General features: G+C 45.8%; 1 protein-coding gene across 5 annotated transcripts in view; it reads left to right on the forward strand.

The window, feature by feature from the left end:
• Positions 1–21073, forward strand: part of KDM5B (lysine demethylase 5B) — a 73624-nt gene extending 52551 nt beyond the window's left edge. For 4 of the 5 annotated variants that reach the window (XM_070768773.1, XM_070768774.1, XM_070768776.1 and 1 more), the window contains 14 exons: positions 662–856; positions 3380–3561; positions 3688–3812; positions 4741–4891; positions 5009–5123; positions 5555–5910; positions 6889–7027; positions 9226–9405; positions 10010–10168; positions 14781–15266; positions 16584–16695; positions 17332–17486; positions 18562–18882; positions 19329–21073. In XM_070768773.1, the coding sequence (XP_070624874.1) occupies positions 662–856; positions 3380–3561; positions 3688–3812; positions 4741–4891; positions 5009–5123; positions 5555–5910; positions 6889–7027; positions 9226–9405; positions 10010–10168; positions 14781–15266; positions 16584–16695; positions 17332–17486; positions 18562–18882; positions 19329–19466 (2814 nt within the window). In that variant the 3' untranslated portion in view covers positions 19467–21073. The remainder of the gene's footprint in view (positions 1–661; positions 857–3379; positions 3562–3687; positions 3813–4740; positions 4892–5008; positions 5124–5554; positions 5911–6888; positions 7028–9225; positions 9406–10009; positions 10169–14780; positions 15267–16583; positions 16696–17331; positions 17487–18561; positions 18883–19328) is intronic. The other variant, XM_070768775.1, reaches the window with a different exon arrangement.
• The last annotated feature ends 241 nt before the right edge of the window (positions 21074–21314 follow it).

Raw genomic sequence — 21314 nt, forward strand, 5'->3', positions numbered from 1 at the left:
CTGTTGAGTTATGTTTTGCTTGAAGCTCATATCTCATTGCAAACAACAAACATTTCCAGTCTGAAGACTGTACACTGACTTAAATTATCCAAACACAGTAATTTGTAATGATACTTGATTTTAGATGGTTGTAAATTGAATTTTTTTATATTAGTATTAATACTTTTCATTTACTTAAAAAGAGCTGTCTAGTTTTAAGTGAGTGTGGTGTTAAAGCTAATAAATTGTAACCTTGTTTCAGTGCTTTTTAATAAAAACAGTACTACTCACCTCTAATTATTTTCTGTACAGTAATAATAGTTTTTAGAGCATTTTTGCTCTCTGAAGTAGGTTAACCACACCAGTTTCACACAGTTGCTTCAGGAAATGTGAAGATTCATATTTCTGATTAAATTCTACATTGTTGTAGACAGTAATGTCTCAGTAATACTTTGGGTTTTTAAACCCTGTTATAATTAAGGTCCCTAATAGCCAGATCTTTGAGGTGCAAAGATTTTAAAAGGTCCGAGGCTTCTTTGAGTCTAGTTGTAGGGTTGATGTATGATATGGGCGATAACCCGAGATGTGATATTTGTTTGTTTGGTAATAAAAGTCAGGGGTCTTTGGAAACAGGAAGGTGTCTCCTTCCGCACATCGCGTGTCTTCCCTTCTTTTGGCGCAGCTGCCCTTAGGCCGGCAGTGCGTGGAGCATTACCGTCTGCTCCACCGCTACTGCGTGTTCTCCCACGACGAGATGATCTGCAAGATGGCTTCCAAGGCGGATGTCCTAGACGTTGTAGTGGCCTCAACTGTTCAGAAAGACATGGCCATCATGATTGAGGACGAGAAGGCACTCAGGGAAACTGTTCGCAAATTGGTAAGGTTTCTGGAACTCCCATCTGAATGTCATTGGGTGTTACTTAGTAAAGTCCTTACACACAGGACCATTCTACTAGATACATGATAATGCTTCATCATGCTTTTAATTTCCATTTCTCTAGTGGCTGACGATAGAGGACACTTTGTCACGTTTGCTGCCTGTGTGTGCGTCTCTTAGGTGCAGCGTCTGCTCCCTTTGTCTGGCTGTGCCCCTTTTCATGGGTCTGTTGTGAGGCTCCTCTCTATTTTGACCATAAGCGCTCTGCAAACATTTTCCTGCAGTTAGTGGTTTGTCTTTCCATTTGCTTAGCGGTGTCTTTCAAAGAACAGAAGTTTTTCATTTTGATGAAATTCAGTTTATAATGTTTTTTTGTTGTTGTTTGTTTGATTTTAATGAATCTTTTTTGGTGTGCCTTCCTAAGAAATCTTCGCCTAACCTAAGTCACAAGCGTTTCCTAGTGTGTAGACATCTAGAATTGCTAGTTTTAGTTTTTACATTTAAGTCTTTAATCCTCTTAAGTGATTTTTGTTTATGACAAGTTGTGGTTGAGATCCTTGTTTTTGCATATGACTCTCTCATTGTTCTAGCACCATTTCTTGAAGATTCTCCTTTTTCCGTTGACTTGTCCTGGCACCTTTGTTGAAAATTGACACGTGTGGAGCTACTTCTGTAGTCTGTTCTAGTCTGTTAGCCTATGCATTTATCCTCTTGCTAATGCCTTAAGGTCTTGATTACTATAATTTTCTAATAAGTCTTGAAGTAATTTGAATCCTCCCAACTTTGCTCCTTTAAAAATTTTTTTGCCTGTTTCAGTTCCTTTGCTTTTCCATATAAAGTGTAGAGAATCAGCCTACTAATTCTACCAAAATGGCTGTTGGCATTTAGATTGGAACTGCATTAAATTCACAGATAGTTTGGGAGAGAATTGATCTTTTAACAATACTGAGTCTTCTAATCCATGGACATAGTATATCCCCTCATTTGTTTAGGTCATCTTTTTTTCTTGGCTGTGCTAGAAAGGCTGGGCATTTGGGATCTTATTTACCTGACCAGGAATCATCCCTGTGCCCCTTGCAGTGAAAGTGGGGAGTCTTATCCACTGGACCACCAGGGAAGGTCCCTATTGAGGTCTTCTTGGTTTTTTTCATTCCGTGTTTCGTGATAATACTTCAGAGTTTTTTCCAGTTTTTTATTGCTGGCATTTTAAAATACAGTTGACTTTAAAATAGTCTATCCTGACTGCTTCAAAACTCAATAGTTCTTATAGCTTTTTTGTAGATTCTTTAGAGACAGTCATATCCACAAATAGTCATATTGATTTATTTTTTAATGTGCCTCTTTAGCATGTTGGCTCCCTGGAGCCCACTGTGAATGAACAAACCACTTGCTCGCCTTCCCCTGATATTGTACAGTTCTGGAAACAGTGCCCAGGGGGCTTAAGTGTCTTACCAAGGTCTTCCATCAATAGTGGTAGCTTGTTTTTGCAACTTGGAGAACTCATAATTTTTTTTCCAGATGTGGAAATTTGCAAATTAAAATTGAGTGGACTAATATGATTTATTCTTAACCAAAATTCATAGAGTTGATCCTTAATCTTACTTTAAACAAAAATCTTAAGACATCTCCATAACAAAGTCCTTTTTAAGAATTAATTTCAGGTTAGAACCAAAATTTATTTATTAGGTTTTTCCTAACTTTTCTGATGAGCAGGATGTGAAATGGTCCAGAGGTTGAAATACAGAATGAAAGAGTAAAACAAAGGAGCTGGCTGGTTTATAAACATGAGTTGGTCAGACTCTGCATTCTCAGGCTTCGGTTGGACACAGTTCCAGATAAGGAAAAAAAGTGGTACAAGTTCAATTTTTCCAGAACAAAAGATACATCCTAGTAGGGCTTGTCGTAGGTGCCCACATCACAGTAGAGACATACTGGCTCAAGACCTCATTTTTCTTGACACTTGGTTATGAGATACTTTATTTTGCCTTCAGTCTCTGTGTCACAGATTGTCGAACCTTTTCCAGGAGCCGAACAGACCACTCATTGGCTTCCCATCCATAGTTCCTGCATGGTAGTCTTCTCTGCTTGCCCCATCTTCTTTCCTTTTATTTATATTTGTTATTTTTATGGATTCTCTGAAGCCCTATATAGCATTTCCTCTGCAGTAGAATGTATTTACATTTCTTTGCTCTTATATATACCCAAAACATGGGCAAGGCCAATTGTGAGTAGAAGCAGCAGCTAATCTAAGTAGTTTTATAAGCCTGTGAATAGCTATTCTCATATTCAGATTAGTATAGCCAAACATAAGGACCTACTTTGTCCAGAAGAGATTGTTCCAGATAAGTGAAATAGGTTAACTTGCCCACATTTACTGGGTGCACACATTTTTAATCATGCACTCTCTGTTTTGGTAAGGTTTTCTCTGTGTCGTATTTTTAAAGCTCAACTATTTCATGTTTTTCTTGGGAGCTACTGGGTGATATTATCCTTTGGCGATCTCTAAAGTACACTTTATTTTAGGGAGTAATTGATTCGGAAAGAATGGATTTTGAACTGTTGCCGGATGATGAGCGTCAGTGTGTGAAATGCAAAACCACGTGCTTCATGTCTGCCCTCTCCTGCTGCTGCAAACCTGGCCTGCTTGTTTGCCTGCATCACGTACAGGAGTTATGTTCCTGTCCTCCTTATAAATACAAACTGAGGTGAGTAGGAAGAATGAGTTTTCTCCCTGTGGAAAGCACTGACTGTTTAGTTTAGGCTTTGTGACGTTGGCATCTGATTCCTTCAGGCCCACGTATCTCAAAGCCAACCTGCTCTTCTGTTTCCAGGTACAGATACACTCTGGATGACCTCTACCCCATGATGAATGCACTGAAGCTTCGAGCAGAGTCTTATAACGAGTGGGCCTTGAATGTGAATGAAGCTTTGGAGGCTAAGATTAATAAGAAGAAAAGTATGTGGTATACAGAAAGTGTGATTTGGTGATTGACAAATTGGGACTGATTATAATACAGTCAGCAAACAGTTATCAGCAAACATTACTTGAAGCAGCCTGATTTAGCTCATCTGTCCAGCCAGGCTTAGAGCTTTAGTACAGGTTTTAAAGCCAAGAGTGAATGAGGCAGATGTCCATACATCAAAGTGAAGTCTTAATATAGGAGTTCTGAAAGATTGTATTTTTAACAAAGACAGTGTTATTACAAAACATAATAATTCTTACACGTCTCTGTCTCAGAAACAAAAGTATTTTACATTTTATATGGAACCTTAGAAAAGGTTTCTGTTTGTTTTGCCTTTTTTTTTTCTTTTTTTTAACTAGCATTCATGACACAAACAGTATATCCTTAAGAGTCAGTGAGGTGTTTGTTATTACTTTTTAGCTCTAGTCAAAGTCTCTGTCCTCGGTGTTACCTTGAAAGTCACTGCTTCCCTTCGCATCTCTTCTCTCAGTGGTTCCATTTGCTTTCCTTTCTGTAGCTCAGCAGGGTCTCTGCCCTCTCCTGTTCCAGGGTGCGTGCAAGTTCAGTCTGTAAGCTGCTGGTTCCCTGCCAGCTGCAGTTAGATAGATGCAGGAGGAAAGTGTAGCTCCAGCCATAGGAGGATCTTCATGTGCTCTGTCCTGACAAGTCAGGTGTTCTTTGTTTCATAAACTTGTCTATGTTAAAGGGCAGCTCCAGGCACTTTATAAAGCCCTCCACTCTCAGGGCACCCCCCTGCCCCGGCCTCCCCCCCCAAAAAAAAATCAACAAATTTATTAGAGGGAGAGCATTGCAAATATCCATAGATAAGAGCTGATAAAAATCAAACCTCCCTTTCTGTATTTCATACCAGAACTTCATATATATTGATCACAGAAAAGGTGATCTTTTCTTTATTTCTAGGCCTTGTCAGCTTTAAGGCTTTGATTGAAGAATCTGAGATGAAGAAATTTCCAGACAACGATCTTCTACGTCACCTCCGCTTAGTCACACAGGACGCGGAGAAATGCGCCTCTGTTGCCCAGCAGCTACTTAATGGAAAGAGGCAGACGAGGTAGGCTCTGTGCACACCTGGTTTGGGTGTGGACCCCTGGGGAGTCTGCTGTGGCTGGAGTCTGGGGTGCTGGCACACCTGTCCTCATGCAGCCTTCTTGGGCCTTTGTCTCTCTAGATACCGGTCTGGTGGAGGGAAATCCCACAATCAGCTGACCGTGAATGAGCTCCGGCAGTTTGTGACCCAGCTGCACGCCCTCCCCTGTGTCCTCAGTCAGACACCGCTGCTGAAGGTGCCCGGATGGGGGCTGCCCCCCTCCTATATGTGGTCATCCTATATTTTGTAAATAAGCTCAGTTGACATGATGAAGTCCTATTCTTGAGTGGTTAATTTGTACATCTGTTTGCAAATGTGTTTAATATTAATAGCAGCTTGAGTGGTACATGTTGATAAAGAGATTGTAACAGGCCTGCAGTGGAGAGACGGTTGGAAATTTTTACCCTGAAAGTGACTACCGGCTACTCATCACAGCTGCCATAAATCTGCTTAGAGCCACTTGTTCTAACTGCCAGTTGGCTTACGCATGGTCATGTTTATGTATATTGTTGTTGGAGTCAAGTGAGATGGCAGAGGGTCATGTTGAATATGCATTGAAGATTCTAAGTTTGCAAGAAGCCAGTTGCTGAAATTAGTGTTTTGATGCAACAACCTGTGTTTTTTTAGGATCTCTTGAATCGTGTAGAAGATTTCCAACAGCATAGCCAGAAACTGCTCTCTGAGGAGATGCCCAGTGCTTCTGAGCTGCAGGACTTGCTGGATGTCAGCTTTGAATTTGATGTTGAGCTCCCCCAGCTTGCTGAGATGCGTGTCCGGCTGGAGCAGGCCCATTGGCTGGAGGAGGTGCAGCAGGCTTGCCTGGACCCGAGCTCCCTCACCTTAGATGATATGAGACGTCTCATAGACCTGGGAGTGGGCCTGGCCCCATATTCAGCCGTGGAGAAGGCTATGGCGCGGCTTCAGGAACTGCTCACAGTATCAGAGCACTGGGATGACAAAGCCAAGAGTCTCCTCAAGGCCAGGTAACTGAGCATGGCCACTCCTCCCCTGGGGAGGGCTTGTGCTGGGTCCATGCTGGGCAGGACCAGGCATTAGGGTGTGATCCAGGCACAGCAGCTGAGCTGTGCGTGTGGAAGTTTAGCTGAGATGTTTGGAACTGCTTTGGAACTCGGTCAAAAGAAGATTATTATTTTTTTCTTGATTTACTGATTGTGAAATGAATGGTTCAAATGGACAGTCATTTTCTAGAAGTGGTTTAATGAAATTTCCCTGGATCTCAATGGGAACATCTTTGAGGAAAGAAAACATTTACAAATAAGTGAAACTGTTTAAACCCACAGTTAATGAAAGAGACCCCAAGGAGTCTTAAAGAGAAACATGTGAACATCGCAGTGTGCAGTGTCTGTAAAGTGATGACAGTGCTGTGAGCCCAGCATTACTGCTGTTGCCTCATGACCTTGTCTGTACTTGAGGACGTGTTGGACTCGGGCTGACCATCTGAGGGGAGAAGATGGTTCCTCCTCATCTTGCTTTCTGTCTAACAGATCTTTACTGTTGCAGCTGACAGCATAAAGTACAAGGGACAGCTATTTTCTGGATGTTATTGTTTAATCCTGAAATAGTGGTCATTGAGCAGAGGACACAAAAGTTTTGGGTTCTGTGCTTTGGTGTGGTGATATCCTGGAGATTTTTACTTATCTTAGTGGAGCTGTATGAGTCTTGATAGTGTTTCTAGTTTAACATGGAATAAATTATCCCTAAGCTACCTTTTGCAAACAGAAGTTTATGGTTATTCCATTGTCAAATCAGAACTAAGTAGAACTGAGTTATTTGCCTTAGTCTTATGTAGATAATTTGATGTCTTGTAGTTACTTTCCATTTCAAAAAGTTTATTTGCAATTGTGAATTTCCTTTGAAGTGGTTTTTCTGACTTCTCTGATAAGTAAGCCACGAGAAGTGCGAGTCGCGCGGAGGCTGAGTACAGTCTTTCTGCTCTCTAGGCCTCGGCATTCACTGAACAGCCTCGCCGCCGTGGTGAAGGAGATTGAGGAGATCCCCGCACACCTGCCCAACGGCGCGGCGCTGAAAGACTCTGTGCAGAGAGCCAGAGACTGGCTTCAGGAAGTGGAGGCCCTGCAGGTAGGTTTCCAGAGTCTCACAGTGCCTCTGTGAAGAGCAGGGATGGAGCGCTGGCAGAGGGGCATGCGCTGGGTTTCGTGGCACGTGCCCTGTGTTTGGGTTGGCCACGTGACTGATTCTCTTCTACCCCGTGTAGATGCCCTTGCCCACCCCACCTGTTGTCCTCACCAGTTGGCTTAATATGTAAGGCTTAGATAATTTCACTAACCTTTTCTGGGAGCTTGGGAGTCTCCCATAACAACAGTCTTAAGTACTTGGTTGGTGTTGAAGAGAAAGGGCTAAAAATGAAATGCAGTTGCTAATCTTTGACCAGTATGGCTATCTCTTGCTGGCTTACCAATTGCTTGAAGTCTAGACAGTGAAGAGCAGGCGACTGAGTGAGTAGTGATATGTGCTTCCATGGCCAAACTGGGTAGTGAGGTCCAGGACTTTTACCGTACAAGTAGTGACTTAAAAGTGCTTATCTGTCCCTGCAGAGGAAGTGAGGCTTAGCATATTCTGGAGTAACTCTCCAGAGAACCAGCACAAAGTATCTGTGGCTCTGTGCTAGATGGTGTACTTACTGAGCCTTTACCTGTAAATTAAAATGGAAAATTAAATTGGTGTGTAGCATTATTAAGGTACAGATAGAATATACCTTAATAATGTACCTTAGTCTGGTGTGCTGCAGTCCATGGGGTTACAGAGTCAGACAGGACTGAGGGACCGAACAACAACAGACACAAGACACACTCTTCTGTGTTTCTCTGTTTTCAGTTGGGCGACTGCATGTGAAAAGGGGTTGCTGGGGGTGTTTTCCTTTTTCTCTCTTATCATCATAAAACAGCAGGTCTTACGGTCCTATTGAGAAAAAAAGGTCTTTGAATTACTTAATGGGCTAGGTTTTTAAATTTTTAATTTATATTGTTCTTGAGTCTCAAGTTCTGTTTTGTTGAAGCCATCAGACTCTAGGAACAAAATATCATCTGGTTTTCGGAATATCTGCATAATTTAAGTTGTGCTAATAGACCAGTTGCTAATGAGAAATGCCAAATAGGACAGCTTAGCCAGGTGTTTTCACTGAAACATCTGGACGTCTATTCTGATTAATAGGGAAGAGAAGATACGTTGTTTGATAAACGTTACGTAAGGAGTGACTCCAGCCAGAGAAAAAAGCATGGGAAGTGTTTGCTGTGTACATAAACTTCCCCAGTGAGATTTCTGATGCACGTTCTTGTCTGTCATTGTTGGAACCATCGTGATTGCAGCCTTGGTCCTTGCTTTCACTCCTGGTTGCTAGCAGCCAGAAAGTGAGGGTGGTGGCAGTAGTCAGGGAGAGGTGAGGTATGAAATCAGAGGAAAGGACATGCTTCCAGGTGGGTTTGGTTCCCTTCACCTGTTTTAATGTATGTGCTACTTAGTACTGTGTCTGCAACAAAGTCTGTCGATAAGGACAAAAAGCAAGTTTTGCTCCATTCCTGAAATAATAGCTTGGCCTTGAATCATGTATGTAAGGACTAGCAGAGAAATGTGACCAACGACAGGGCGACCCCTTGTGTTCGGTGGATCGCTTATATTAGAATGCCGCCCAGCTGTGTTTTACACACAGGGAGTGCTCTGTATGCTTCAGAGTGTGGTCCCAGTACAGCCACAGCAGCACCTGGGAAGTTTAGGAATACAAATTCACATGAACCCTTCCCTAATGAACTGAATCAGAAATCTGGGGGTAGGGCCCAGGAAGTTTTTAAAACAAGCTTCCCAGATGGTTCTTAATAAAATTTGAGAGCCAGTGTTCTTTCTCAACTCATTTTAGTTTTCCTGAATAATCTATTAATTCATTGTCAGTGAATGGAGTGAAATACTGTTTTGCTGCTTTTCGTTCTCTTAAGTCAGTATGGAAGTCCTTTGAGTTATTACAGGTTTACATTTCTGTTGAATTTTTTTCAAACCAACCAAAATGACAGATGAACTGAGAAAGGGTATAAGCAGTCTGAACAAAGGGATGGCAGCGTATGCCAAGTCCACAGTTGTATCTGTGGCTCCAGCACGAACCAGACTCTTACTTGGTGACTGAGTGGGATCCCCAGGGGCCTTACCATCACCACCACCAGCTAGCCGGCAGGTTTGGTCGACATCACTCATGAGTTTAGTATGTTGAGATCATGGGGGCTACTTTGCGCACTTCCACAAAAGTGTTCTTTTTCCTTTGACTTAACTAGGCTGGAGGACGTGTGCCAGTGTTGGACACGCTGGTGGAGCTTGTCACTCGAGGCCGGTGTATCCCGGTGCATCTACCCTCGCTGCCGAGACTGGAGTCCCTAGTAGCTGAAGTTCACGTTTGGAAAGAATGTGCTGCTAATACATTCCTGACTAAGAACTCGTCCTATTCTCTCCTAGAGGTAAGTTTGCACTCAGCCCACTCACAGCCCCTTCCTTATGGAGGGGGAACACTGGCTGATCTATGCTCTAGGAGTTATCTTCTGAGGGGAGCCAGGGAGAGTCTTCTGAATTTCACTGGAAACTTAGAAGAATCTTTGAATGTTTTCTGCATATGTTTGGGGATAGCATTCACTAAGGAAGAAATATTCCTCTTTGAAGTTCCTTGGTCTGTTAAAATTGAACATTTAACCTTGGCCATGCTTCACCACTTGGATTTGCCAAGCTTGATAAAAGATCTCCACCTCTCAACATGATTATAGTTAACACTTGTAGTTCTAAGCTGATGCTGGTCACACGTTATGACTGAGTCGGTGCATTTTAGTTTTCTTCTTTTTACTTACTGTTTGAGTGGATCTGAATCAAAAGTCTGTCTTTTTGTGAGATTTCCTTCATCCTTGCTTCCTTCCTCTGTAGAGTAGGATTTCTGGAATCAGGGTTGCATGTTATGCAGAAAATATAAAGAAATTCATGTCCTTCCCACTGCTTAGGCTTTTATTTGGGAACTTGGTAATGCTCTGTGGTACACCAGATAAATCACAATGGTTGTGCTTTGTTCCACATCAGGTGCTGTGTCCTCGATGTGATATTGGCCTTTTGGGATTAAAGAGGAAGCAGAGAAAGTTAAAGGATCCCTTGCCAAGTGGCAAGAAGAAGAGTCCCCGTGTAGAGAGTCTGAGCGACCTGGAGAGAACGCTGATGGAAAGCAGAGAGACTGCTTCAGCTGTGCGTGCCGGCGCTCCTCCTCTTTTCTCAGGGGGGAGGGCTGTTTCTAGCTCTTCCATCTTTATTGGGTATATTGGGAAGGCAAGTAGGAGAATAACTTTCAGAGTACTCTGTTTTACCCAAGCAACTTTAGGAAAACTGGCATTTGTAAAAGTTTTGAATGGAAGGTGCCTGCGAGGCCTCCCAGACTCAGAAACACTTCCCAAGCCTGTAGCTTGGTCCAGGGCTAACAGGTGGCCTGCAATGGCAGCTTACTGTTAAGTCTACAACAGGACATACACTGGAAAGGGTACTGGGTACTCCTGAGTCTGATGTGCTCTTAGCGTAAGCACTGTGGATCCAAAGAGAGTGTCATCTTCAAGAAGATGAAGCAGTATCGAGCCAGTGTTTGGTGAGCACAGTATCAGATCAAAAGAAGAGAGCTATGGGATCTGGATGCTTTAGAAACTTGCCAAGTTGGTATAATTGACCTGTAGTATTAGTCTCAGGTGTGCAGTAGAGTGGCTCAGCATGTGTGTATATTACCCAGTGACCCCTGTATGAGTCTGGTTAATAGCCATCACCACACAGGTGTTTGTTTTTTTTTTTTTTCCTTGTGATGAGAACTTTTAACATCTACTCTCTTAGCAACTTTCAAAACTATAACATAGTATTAATGACTATCTGGAGTAGAAAATGGCAACACACTGCAGTATTCTTGCCTGGAAAATTCCATGGATACAGGAGCCTGGCCAGCTATAATCCATGGCATTGCAAAGAGCTGGACACAGCTGACATATTCCCCAGAGAAGAGAGCACAGTTTCTTTTTGAATTAATGACTATAGTCACCACGCTGTATGTCGCACCCCCAGGATTTATTTTTGCCCTTTGACCCCCTGCACCCATCTCCCGGACCAGTTGCCTCTGGGAACCGCCCATCGGTTCTCTGTGTCTGTCAGTCCAGTTCAGGCTCTCAGGCGTGTCCCACTCTTTGCAACCCCATGGACTAGAGCACACCAGGCTTCCCTGTCCATTACCAACTCCCAGAGTTTACTCAAACTCATGTCCGTTGAGTTGTGTCCATCCAACCATCTCATCCTCTGTCGTCCCCTTCTCCTCCCGCCTTCAGTCTTTCCCAGCATCAGGGTCTTTTCCAGTGAGTCAGTTCTTCACATCAGGTGGCCAGAGTATTGGAGTTCCAGCTTTAGTATCAGTCCTTTCAATGACTATTTAGGACTGATTTCCTTTAGAATTGACTGGTTGGATCTCTTTGCTGTCCAAGGGACTCTCAAGAGTCTTCTTCAGTACCACAGTTCAAAAGCATCAATTTTTCCGTGCTCAGCTTTCTTTATAGTCCAACTCTCAGATACATACATTACTACTGGAAAAACCATAGCTTTAACTAGATGGACCTTTGTCGGCAGAGTAATGTCTCTGCTTTTTAATATGCTGTCTAGGTTGGTCATAGGTTTTCTTCCAAGAAGCAAGTGTCTTAATTTCATGACTGCAGTTACCATCTGCAGTGATTTTGGAGCCAAAGAAAATAAAGTCTCTCACTGTTTCCATTGTTTCCTCATCTGTTTGCCATGAAGTAATGGGACCACATGCCATGATCTTAGTTTTCTGAATGTTGAGCTTTAAGCCAACTTTTTCACTCTCCTCTTTCACTTTCATCAAGAGGCTCTTTAGTTCTTCTTCACTTTCTTCCATAGGGTGGTGTCATCTGTATATCTGAGCTTATTGATATTTCTCCTGGCAGTCTTGATTCCAGCTTGTGCTTCATCCAGCCCGGCATTTTGCATGTGTACTACTCTGCATGTAAGTTAAATAAGCTGGGTGACCATATATAGCCTTGACGTACTCCTTTGCCAATTTGGAACCAGTCTGTTGTTCCATGTCCAATTCTAACTGTTGCTTCTTGACCTGCATACAGATTTCTCAGGAGGCAGGTAAGGTGGTCTGGTATTGCCAGGTCTAAGAATTTTCCACAGTTTGTTGTGATCCACACAGTCTTCTGTGGGGTGTTTTTTGGTTTGTTTGTTTTTTGGTTTTTTTTTTAGGTTTCACGTGTAAGTGAGATCATATAGTCCTTGTCTTTCTCTGGCTTATTTGACTTGGCGTAATGCTTTGAGTTCATCCGTGTTGTTGCAAATGGCAGAACCCTTTCTCTGTCTGTGGCTGGTAACAGCCCATTGTACACACACAGCCATGCTTCGTTTCATCCACCAGTGGGCGCACTGAGGTTGTTTCCTATCTTGGCTGTTGAGAATGATGCCGCCTTGGACATGGGAGTACAGGTAATCTTTTCCAGTTAGTGTTTTTGTTTCCGGTAGATGTGTTACTTGGAAATGGAATTGCTGGTCGTGTGCTGGTTCTGTTTTTAGTGTTTTGAGGACCCTTCATACTGTTTTTCCACAGTGGCTGCAACAGTTGACATTCCCACTCCTAGTGCAGGGCGGGGTTCCCTTTTCTCCACATCCTCGCTGACACCTGTTATTTCTGGTCTTTTCGATGATAGTCATTTTAAAATATGTGTGAGGCGATGTCTCAGTGTGGTTTTGATCTGCGTTTCCCTGATGGTCAGTGGTATTGGGCGTCTTTGATGTACCTGTTGGCCATCTGTTCGTTGTCTTTGGAGAAATGTCTGCTGGATCTTCTGCCCATTTTAATTGGATTTTTGTTTTTGGTAGGGATGATGGTGTTTGTGCTGTTGTATTATATAAGTTCTTCACGGATTTGGGGTATTAATCCCCTGGATCAGGTTACAAGTTGCCAATACTTCTCCCATTCTGTAAGTTGTCTTTTCATCTTGTTGATGATTTCTTTCCATGTGCAGAAGTTTTGTAGGTTGATGAAGCCCCTTTTAGGATGGTTTTGAAGCACAAAGCCTTGTCCTTCCCGGAGCAGGAACATACCTGCCACTGGACCTGAACTAAAGGGACTTGTCCTTGGGCCAGAACACCTTTCCAGTCTGACCCTTCATCGTGGCCTGACTGCTCTTTTGATTGACGTGGGATTGCCCTGAAGTGTCTGTGTATTTTGACATGGACTGTCCTTGGCGTATTCGTCCCTTCCCTCAGATTGTAGTCAGATGTGGCTGCCTGCTTATCATTTCGATGCCTCCAAGATGCTGCTTCCACTGTTAACACGGTTGGTGTTTGTAACAGCACTGTCTGGAGCTTCGCCTGGCTCTGCACGTTACCTGTTGATCACTGTGTCACTGCATAGCTCTGTATGCACTGCCTGCACATTGCTTTCATCTATAGAAATAAGAGATTTTCTAAATACAGCAAGGGTTTGTTAGGTGGTTTATTCTAGATCTTTTTGTTTCTTACCTAAACCCTCATTGATACATTTTTCTCCTCTAATCCAGAAACAGTGAAGCATCAGTCTGGCCTTAGGACTCAGGTTCCTCATCTGGTGACTGGGGGTGGATCTCATCATCGGAAATGGTTTAGCTATGACATATTAACATTTTAAGGACTTGGAAATAGAGTTGGGAAAGAAATGGTTCTTGTAAGCCTTTAGTTTTTGCTTCTGGTGGGGAATGCTAGTTTTAAAAATCTATGCTTCCTCTGTGTTTCTCTTCAGTGAAGTATCAGGACTTGGGTTGTCTGGCCGTTTGCTGTGAAAGGTCAATGTGTTATGTGCCGAGGGGATAGTGCTTACTCTTACAGAGCTGGTGGCTTGAATTGGTCTCCCTTAAGGCAGTTCTACCTCATGGTGAGCAGTGAATAAATCTGTAAAGCCTGGACTGACTCACGTAGAGATCTCACATGTGGATAATTTGTACATACTGGTGAGGAACATGTTCAGTGTCACTTCAGCTTTTTACTCTGAAGCTAATTATGCTTGTGTTTTCAAGTTGCTTATACAGATTACCTGATCTCGGAAGTGAGATGTGGCTCTTGTTTTAATAGAGAAAAGAAGATAGCAAGTATACGTGCCACTTCCTGCAGAAAAGCAGCTTGCTTTTGTCTCTGCCCAGTGGCCTCATAGCATGCCCCTGTGCATGTGTGTCTGAGGGACGCTTGGTGAAGTGTTCCTGTTCAACTTCTTCACAAGGGATCCACTTTCATTATGTACGGTTCATGTGTCCAGTACACCTTAAGGCCTGTTGTTAAAGGCAGTAAGAGAAACAGGTTACTATGGCATCTTAGAGACTTTCTCATCTAAACTACTTTTCTAGAAGATCACAAAAGTTAGTGGAGCTGAATACAAAGCTCAGAAATGTGTCCATAGACAGTGAAAAACCTGAGTCTTACAAGGGAGGGATATTTTCTAAGAGATACATGTGCAGAGAAGTTGGGCTTGGAAGAACGGTGTGTGTTAGGTAACTGCTGACAGTGTGGTTTGCTGAGTGGCAGCCAGAGCGTCTGGTCACATGGCCATGGGGTCGTCACGGCAGCCCTGTGAGGCGGGCACTGTTCCCGACTCGGGTTATACCTGTGGGCGTCCCACCACGGTGAGCGGAATGTTGTCCGAGGCGCCCCCACGCCTTAGTGAGGCAGAACTGGCGTTACACCCAGAGCCTGCTCTGGAGCCCAGTGTTCCTCACCGCCACGACCCTTGAGTTTGAGAAGATGGCCGAGGTCTCTGTGCCATCGTCCTTTATTGCCTTCTCCTGTCTAGATGGCAGCACTCGGGGAAGCTCGCGCACGAGAAATGGAAGCCTTGCAGTCTCTCCGACAAGCCAATGAGGAGAAACTGCTGTCGCCTGTGCACGATGTGGAGATGAGAGTCTGCGTGTGTCAGAAGGCTCCCGCGGCCCCCATGGTCCAGTGTGAACTCTGCAGGGATGCTTTCCACACCAGCTGTGTGGCAGCTCCCAGCATTCCACAGGGCCCCCGAGTCTGGCTGTGTCCCAACTGTCGGAGGTCGGAGAAGCCTCCACTCGAGAAGATTCTGCCCCTGCTGGCCTCCCTGCAGCGCATCCGCGTCCGCCTGCCCGAGGGAGACGCACTGCGGTATATGATCGAGAGGACCGTGAGCTGGCAGCACAGAGCCCGGCAGCTGCTCTCGTCAGGGCACCTCAAGTCCTTGCAGGACCCAGTGGGCTCAGGACTGTTGTGTGGCAGGTGGCAGGCCACAGCAGGACAGGTGCCAGAGACCAGCAAGGTGAGCCTGAGCCTTCTTTGCTGGTCTGCAGACCGTGCTCACCTCCATGCCTCTGTGGCTCTGGGGGCTACTGTTACCAGCGCCCAGTGTCCTTGCAGGGCTCTGCGTGCCTGCCACGTCGTTTCTTTCCTCTGCTCCCAGTAGTCAGTCTGTAGAGCAGATTTCACCTGTTCATATATACATATGATTTCCCCATTTGTGTGTATGAACCTAGGTATTTTTAATAGATATACTTAATTTTTTTTTTTTTTCATGTAGCTATTTTTTTTCCTGCTTCCTATCATGTAACTCACTGAGCAGAAAGGGAGAGTGCCTCCTTCTGTGTCTTGCTGCTTTTTGAGGAAAAATTAAGTTTTGAAGCATCTTATGTATCATGTTGCTTCAGAGGGGAGGCAATGGGTTCCATACCATCTGTGGTCTTGCTGCCAAAAGCCTGATTCTTGTAACCATGACTTTGGTGGCGGGGGTGGGATTCTGTCTTCTTCCACAGAAGATAAGAAAGCACAGTCAGGAATGCAGGGTTTAGTCTTACAAGGTCCACCCGATGACTTCCGAACGTTGTAGACTCTCTAGCAGAATCACTGCACCTCCCTGGTGCTGTACCAGCAGAGGCCTGTGATTTGCAAGGGCTGAGTGAAGTGCAGGTTAGACATACGGACAGAGGGTTGGTTCTGTGGTATTTGTTATCTTTCTTTTTTTTTTTTTTTGCCCCATTTATTTCCATCTTCTGAAATACAGTGCCTGGCACTTAGCAAATGATATGTTTAAGTTTTTGCCTCATAGTTGAGTTGTGGCTATTCAGACAACCTAGCCTACATTGGAGACAGTTGTGTCCCTTACACATGACATGCTGGGAGTTTCCTAGTGTTAATAAAGGAGAAAGACACAACTGCTGTTTGCTCATTTGTGGTCAAAGGACTGCTGTTCTAGCCCCTCTGATAAGCTCTGAAGAAGGTGGGGACATGAATGTGAGTGCTGTTTGGCAGCTCCTCGGTTTACCCAAAGGGCTGCATGTCTGTGTCAGGCAGGTGAAAATCTCCCCCAGGAATTCAAGAGGCTGTGTGTCCATGCAGAGAAAATGACTTATTGCCCAGTAGTGCTCTTCACCTCTGAAGTCAGTCCAGGCACAGCCAGGGAGGCCAAAGGCGTGGTGAGCAAGAGTTGGCTGGCCAGATCTGAGATGCCAGAGGCTTGTTTCAGTTTGGGAAAATCAAGTCCTCTGCTATATGCTGCCTGATAACCCAAGCTACTTCTGTTAGGCTGGTGGTAGTCTTAGTCCTGGAAGAGCCTTACTGTGAGATGTTTTCCTTCCATCAGATATCTCAGCCTCCTGGCCCCACGTCCTTCTCCTTGCCCGACGACTGGGACAACAGAACCTCCTATTTACACTCTCCTTTCTCCACTGGTCGGAGCTGTATCCCCCTCCATGGTCTGTATTGATTATCATCATCATGATCATTGTTGTTGTTATTTTGAGGGCTTGAATAGTAACAAGTGATATTGCAGTGGTTTTTTGTTGTAAATAATCCAGAACTGTTAAAAAATGACTTTATTCTTACATGTGGGATATGTGTTACTGTGTACTTGAAAGGTTGGGGGAGAATCCTATTTAAAGGCTTATAAGTGCAAAAGAAATAGAAAGGAAAGCTTTATATCCACTGCTTTCAGGGAGGAATGGGTTCAGCCCATGTCAGCTGATAGTTAAACAGCAAGTGGTATGGTCAGATGCTCAGTCACAGGTTCACTTGTTGCTTCATTACTCAGGAGACTTGAGGGGGCTCTTCGAGACCCTGCTTCTCTTCTGTCCCTCCTGAGGGTGATTGTCCCCCAGGAGTTCTACCTGGAGCCCTGGCCTGTGCAGAATGCCGGGCCCTGTGATAGCTGTCCAGGCAGAGGTATCTCTCCTGCATCAGCGGTAGACTCAGTCTCATTTGGGCCTGTTAGGCTGTGGCTCTGGGCACATGAAGTGGCTTCATTTGACGTGGGGCGGGTGGCAGTCAGGTGGGCGGTCCTCCTCTTCTCATGTCACAAGGAGTGTCCCCGTGATCTGCTCTGGTCTTGACAGGTATCAGCCCAGAAGTGAATGAGCTGCTGATGGAGGCCCAGCTGCTCCAGGTGTCCCTTCCTGAAATTCAGGAACTCTACCAGACGTTACTTGCAAAGCCGAGCCCTGCGCAGCAGGCTGACCACAGCTCTCCAGTGAGACCCGGCAGTGAGAAGGTGGGCATTGGGGTTCGGCGTCACCCCATCTCGATGGCACAGGGATGAGACGCTGTCTTTGATCCAGGAAAGGATGCAGACGACAGCTGGGCTCGCAACCTGGATTCTGATACTGGTTTTTAAACCACTATGCGAAAAGTTTTTCTTTTTCATAAGGTGGTTCTCATCATTTCCATGTGATAATAGCTAGAAACAGGATTATTCTTGTATAAGAGAAATCCTGTTAGATGAAGATGTAATTACAGCTGGAGAGGCTTTCATTCTTAGAGTCAGCGTGTAACAAATGCTGTAACTCTTCTAAACTGAACCTGACAGCTGTCAGGACCAGGTGACTAGACCAGGAGGGCACGTTGTTGTTGTGTTTCGTTCTTTTTGGCTGCACCACAGGATCTTAATTCCTTGACCAGGATTCAAACCTGTGCCCCCTGAAGTAGAAGTGGGGAGTCCTAACTTCTGGAGCTCCCAGGAAGTCCCAAGGGGGCCTGTTTCAAGTGCTAACTTAAAGTACTAAGGTCCTGTTTCTCAGCAGCGTAAGATGCTGCTGCTCCTGCATCCTGTTAACGAAATCGCTGACCCCTGAGGATATAGTCGGAGTAGGAAGACAGCATAAGGGTAGACACTGGCATTTAGGATTGATTTTATCGTTGCAATACCAAATAGTGCAGCACATTACCAACTGTGCTCAGTTAAAAGCACCTTTTTCCTCTAAGGGGAGGAGATGTCCTTTACAAAGGACGGTATCGGCCTGGTTTCTGAGCCGTCTGTGGGTCAGCACCTCCCACGGAGCTCTGTGGACGTCAGGCATTTGCTCGTGTGTTTGGCATCTCCCACCTCCCGGCACTGCTGGGCTGATGTGAGACAGTTCACATTGGTGACACTTTTGTTCTCCAGTGTTTGATGGGCTGAACGGCGAAGTTAGGTGGTCCTGTGGGGTGGGGTGGGCGGGGCTGGGAGCGGGGGCAGCCTGTCTTGGTTTCATGGGGCGCACCTGTTGCTCACGCCTGTGGGTGTTGACACGGCAGCTTTAGTGAGAGGCAAACCGCGTGCTAAACTGGGCTTGCCGTCTTCCACCCAGAGTGACGGCTGCCGAGGGAAGCGAGATGGAGCCAGCAGCCTCGAGAGCAAGCTGAAGAGACGCCTGGAAAGAGAAGGCCTCTCCAGTGAGCGGTGGGATCGAATCACCAAAATGCGGGCCCCCAAAAAGAAGAGAATCAAACTGAGCCACCCCAAGGACACGGACAGTCTCAAGTTAGAGAGAGAGTGTAGCTATGAGTTGGCCCCCTCTGCCGACACGCAGTCCCTGCCCTCAGACTCGTCCTCCTCGGAGCAGGAGGACTCTGAGGACGAGGACGCCATCTGCCCGGCCGTGAGCTGCCTGCAGCCAGAAGGAGATGAGGTCAGTGAGGTTTGGGCCATGGAGGACGTGCGTTCCCTTAACTCAGAACCCTGCGAGCGCCAGCTCGCCCGGCCGGGTCTCTCTCCTGCTTACCTGCCTTGAGCCCATCTGAGTGGATTGCTCACCCTCCCCTACTGGTGTCTCTGCTCTCACAGCGCTCCTGGGTCTCCTCCCTTTTCTCGAAGAAACTCTTCCTCTGCCCTTTCCTTTCCTGCTCCTCCGGCTCTCGCCACCCGGCACTCAGAAGGTGGGGGGGTGCTGCTGTCGTCCCTTTGCTTACTTGTCACGGGGCGGCCTGTCCTCGCCCCGCGCAGCCACCGCGTGGAGAACAGCTCAGCCTGCTCGCCTGGGCTGCCGTGCTGGAGGTCCCGTGAGGGGCAGTGGCTGCCCTGGCTGCCGGGCCTCTTCTCCCCTGAAAACCCCGTCTCCCTGCTCTCTGTAACCAGGTGGACTGGGTCCAGTGTGATGGCAGCTGCAGTCGGTGGTTCCATCAGGTCTGTGTTGGTGTCTCTCCCGAGACGGCCGAGGAGGAGGACTACGTGTGCGTGCGCTGTGCGGAGACGGACGTGCCGGGCCGGAGATAAAACCCGCAGAGCCCTCCTCAGTCAGGGCTCGGCCCGGGGACTCCCAGTTTCTCAGCAAAGCTGCAGGACTGGCGTTCAAACCAGCCTGTGAACGGTGCTATTTCTATTCCTTACGGGATCATTTTTCCAGAACTCTTTGAAAAAAAGAAAAAAAAAAAACGACAAAAATTTTTTGACACTTTTTGTATTTTTTTCCTTAAGAGCTGTTTGTGGTTGTTGAGGTTTGAAACGCTGACTGTTTTTGCAGGGGTTCCCACCAGTTTGGAAGGATTGGCGCTTGCACCTTTTCATGTACAGCATTAAAATCTTACCTCTTCCTGGGGTTTACCGGCTGAGTCCAACTCGGTTTCAGTGCCCAGAAGGGCCCAGTAAATCCTCATTTGAGGAATTTCTCTCTCGTTTACTCTGTTACCATATTGGGGAGCTTAAGTTTTTCACTTTTGAGGTTTTTGTTTGTTTTCTTTATCCACTTTTGTTTTCCCTGGTAGACTAGGTTTATTTATCTAAGCAATAACTTCCATGTTGGTTTCAGTGGCTGGAATTAAAACCAAACCAACTTCCAAACGGTGTGTGGTGCTTTAGCATCTGGCGGATGTCAGAACACAGACGTCTGGCTTCTGGGGTCACTGGTGAACTGGTGACAGAAGAGGCTGCTCCCTAAGCACCTGTCACAGCTGTGCTGGCTCCCCACCCCCCAACCCCCCCGCCTGCTCATTTGGAAGCTTGTATCAAGTGTTGCGGTTTATAATGTGGAATAAATCCTTGGTCCTAACATAACACTACCTGCTGGTTATTCAGAGCCATCAGCCTACAGCTGCTTCTGCCCCTACCTGTGGGCCGTGAAGAACCCGAGGAGGGCTTGCTTTTGCCTCTGCCCAGCCAGGCGACAGCGGCAGCTGGTGGTAGCCTACAGATATTAGGGAATTCTTCTGTATCCTGCTCTGTCTGGTGGGCCACATGCCTCCAGTCCCCATTAACAAAGACCCCCCTTCCTCCTGTCTTCATGCACCAGAATCTGTCTTGAAAGCCATCCTGTTTTTAAATAAGCTTTCTCAGAATGTTGGCAAATCATTCTGTCCCTGTGTCAATTCCAATCCTCAGATGAGCCCTCCTTGGGGGAATGATGTCTTTATTATATTTAAATTGACAGGAGGTTTGGTTTCGGGTTAGGAACTCAGAAGGCAGAGTCAGGAGAGTGCATCCTCACGGAGGCCTAGGAGAAGGTGGGTCCAGGGAGCACTCGTGAGCAGCCAGGCTCCCCTCCCACTGGCCTTCCTGTCTCTGACTCGCTGCTGTTCCCGATCGTAGGTGGGTCCCAACCTTTGCACACGATCGTAGGTGGGTCCCAACCTTTGCACACCTTTTCTTCTCAGAGGACCCGCAGTGGAGAAGACGTTCTGGTGAACAGACTCTGACTTGCTTTTCCTGTCCTGTTGCTAATAGCCGCTTTCCCCACATTCTATAGCCATAAACCTGAAGATGGGTAGAAACATCGGTCTTTAATAAAACAACAAAAACAGCAACAGCAGTCTGTGATGTAGCAGAGATTTACATGTGTACTACTCCCTTTTATGCAATTCAGATAATTAAATCTCTTTTAAGAATGACTGAAGCGTCTGCAGTTTTCCCAGAGTTGTCGCCATATTTCTCCTTACCTTATGGGTCTGTGGGGCCAGTGGAGGAGACTGTCCGGGGCACGGCCTGGCGGTAGAGCAGTTTGGGCCTTTTTGTTTAATTCGCATGTAGTTGATCTACAGTGTTGCACCAGTCTGCTGGTCTTGGCCTTTGTAAGTGTCCAGATCCTTAGAGCCCCTGGCGTTGGTGCAGGATGCTGACTGTCCCAGTTCC

The sequence above is a fragment of the Bos indicus genome, chromosome 16 (genome assembly GCF_029378745.1).
Source record: "Bos indicus isolate NIAB-ARS_2022 breed Sahiwal x Tharparkar chromosome 16, NIAB-ARS_B.indTharparkar_mat_pri_1.0, whole genome shotgun sequence".
Classification (NCBI taxonomy): domain Eukaryota; kingdom Metazoa; phylum Chordata; class Mammalia; order Artiodactyla; family Bovidae; genus Bos; species Bos indicus.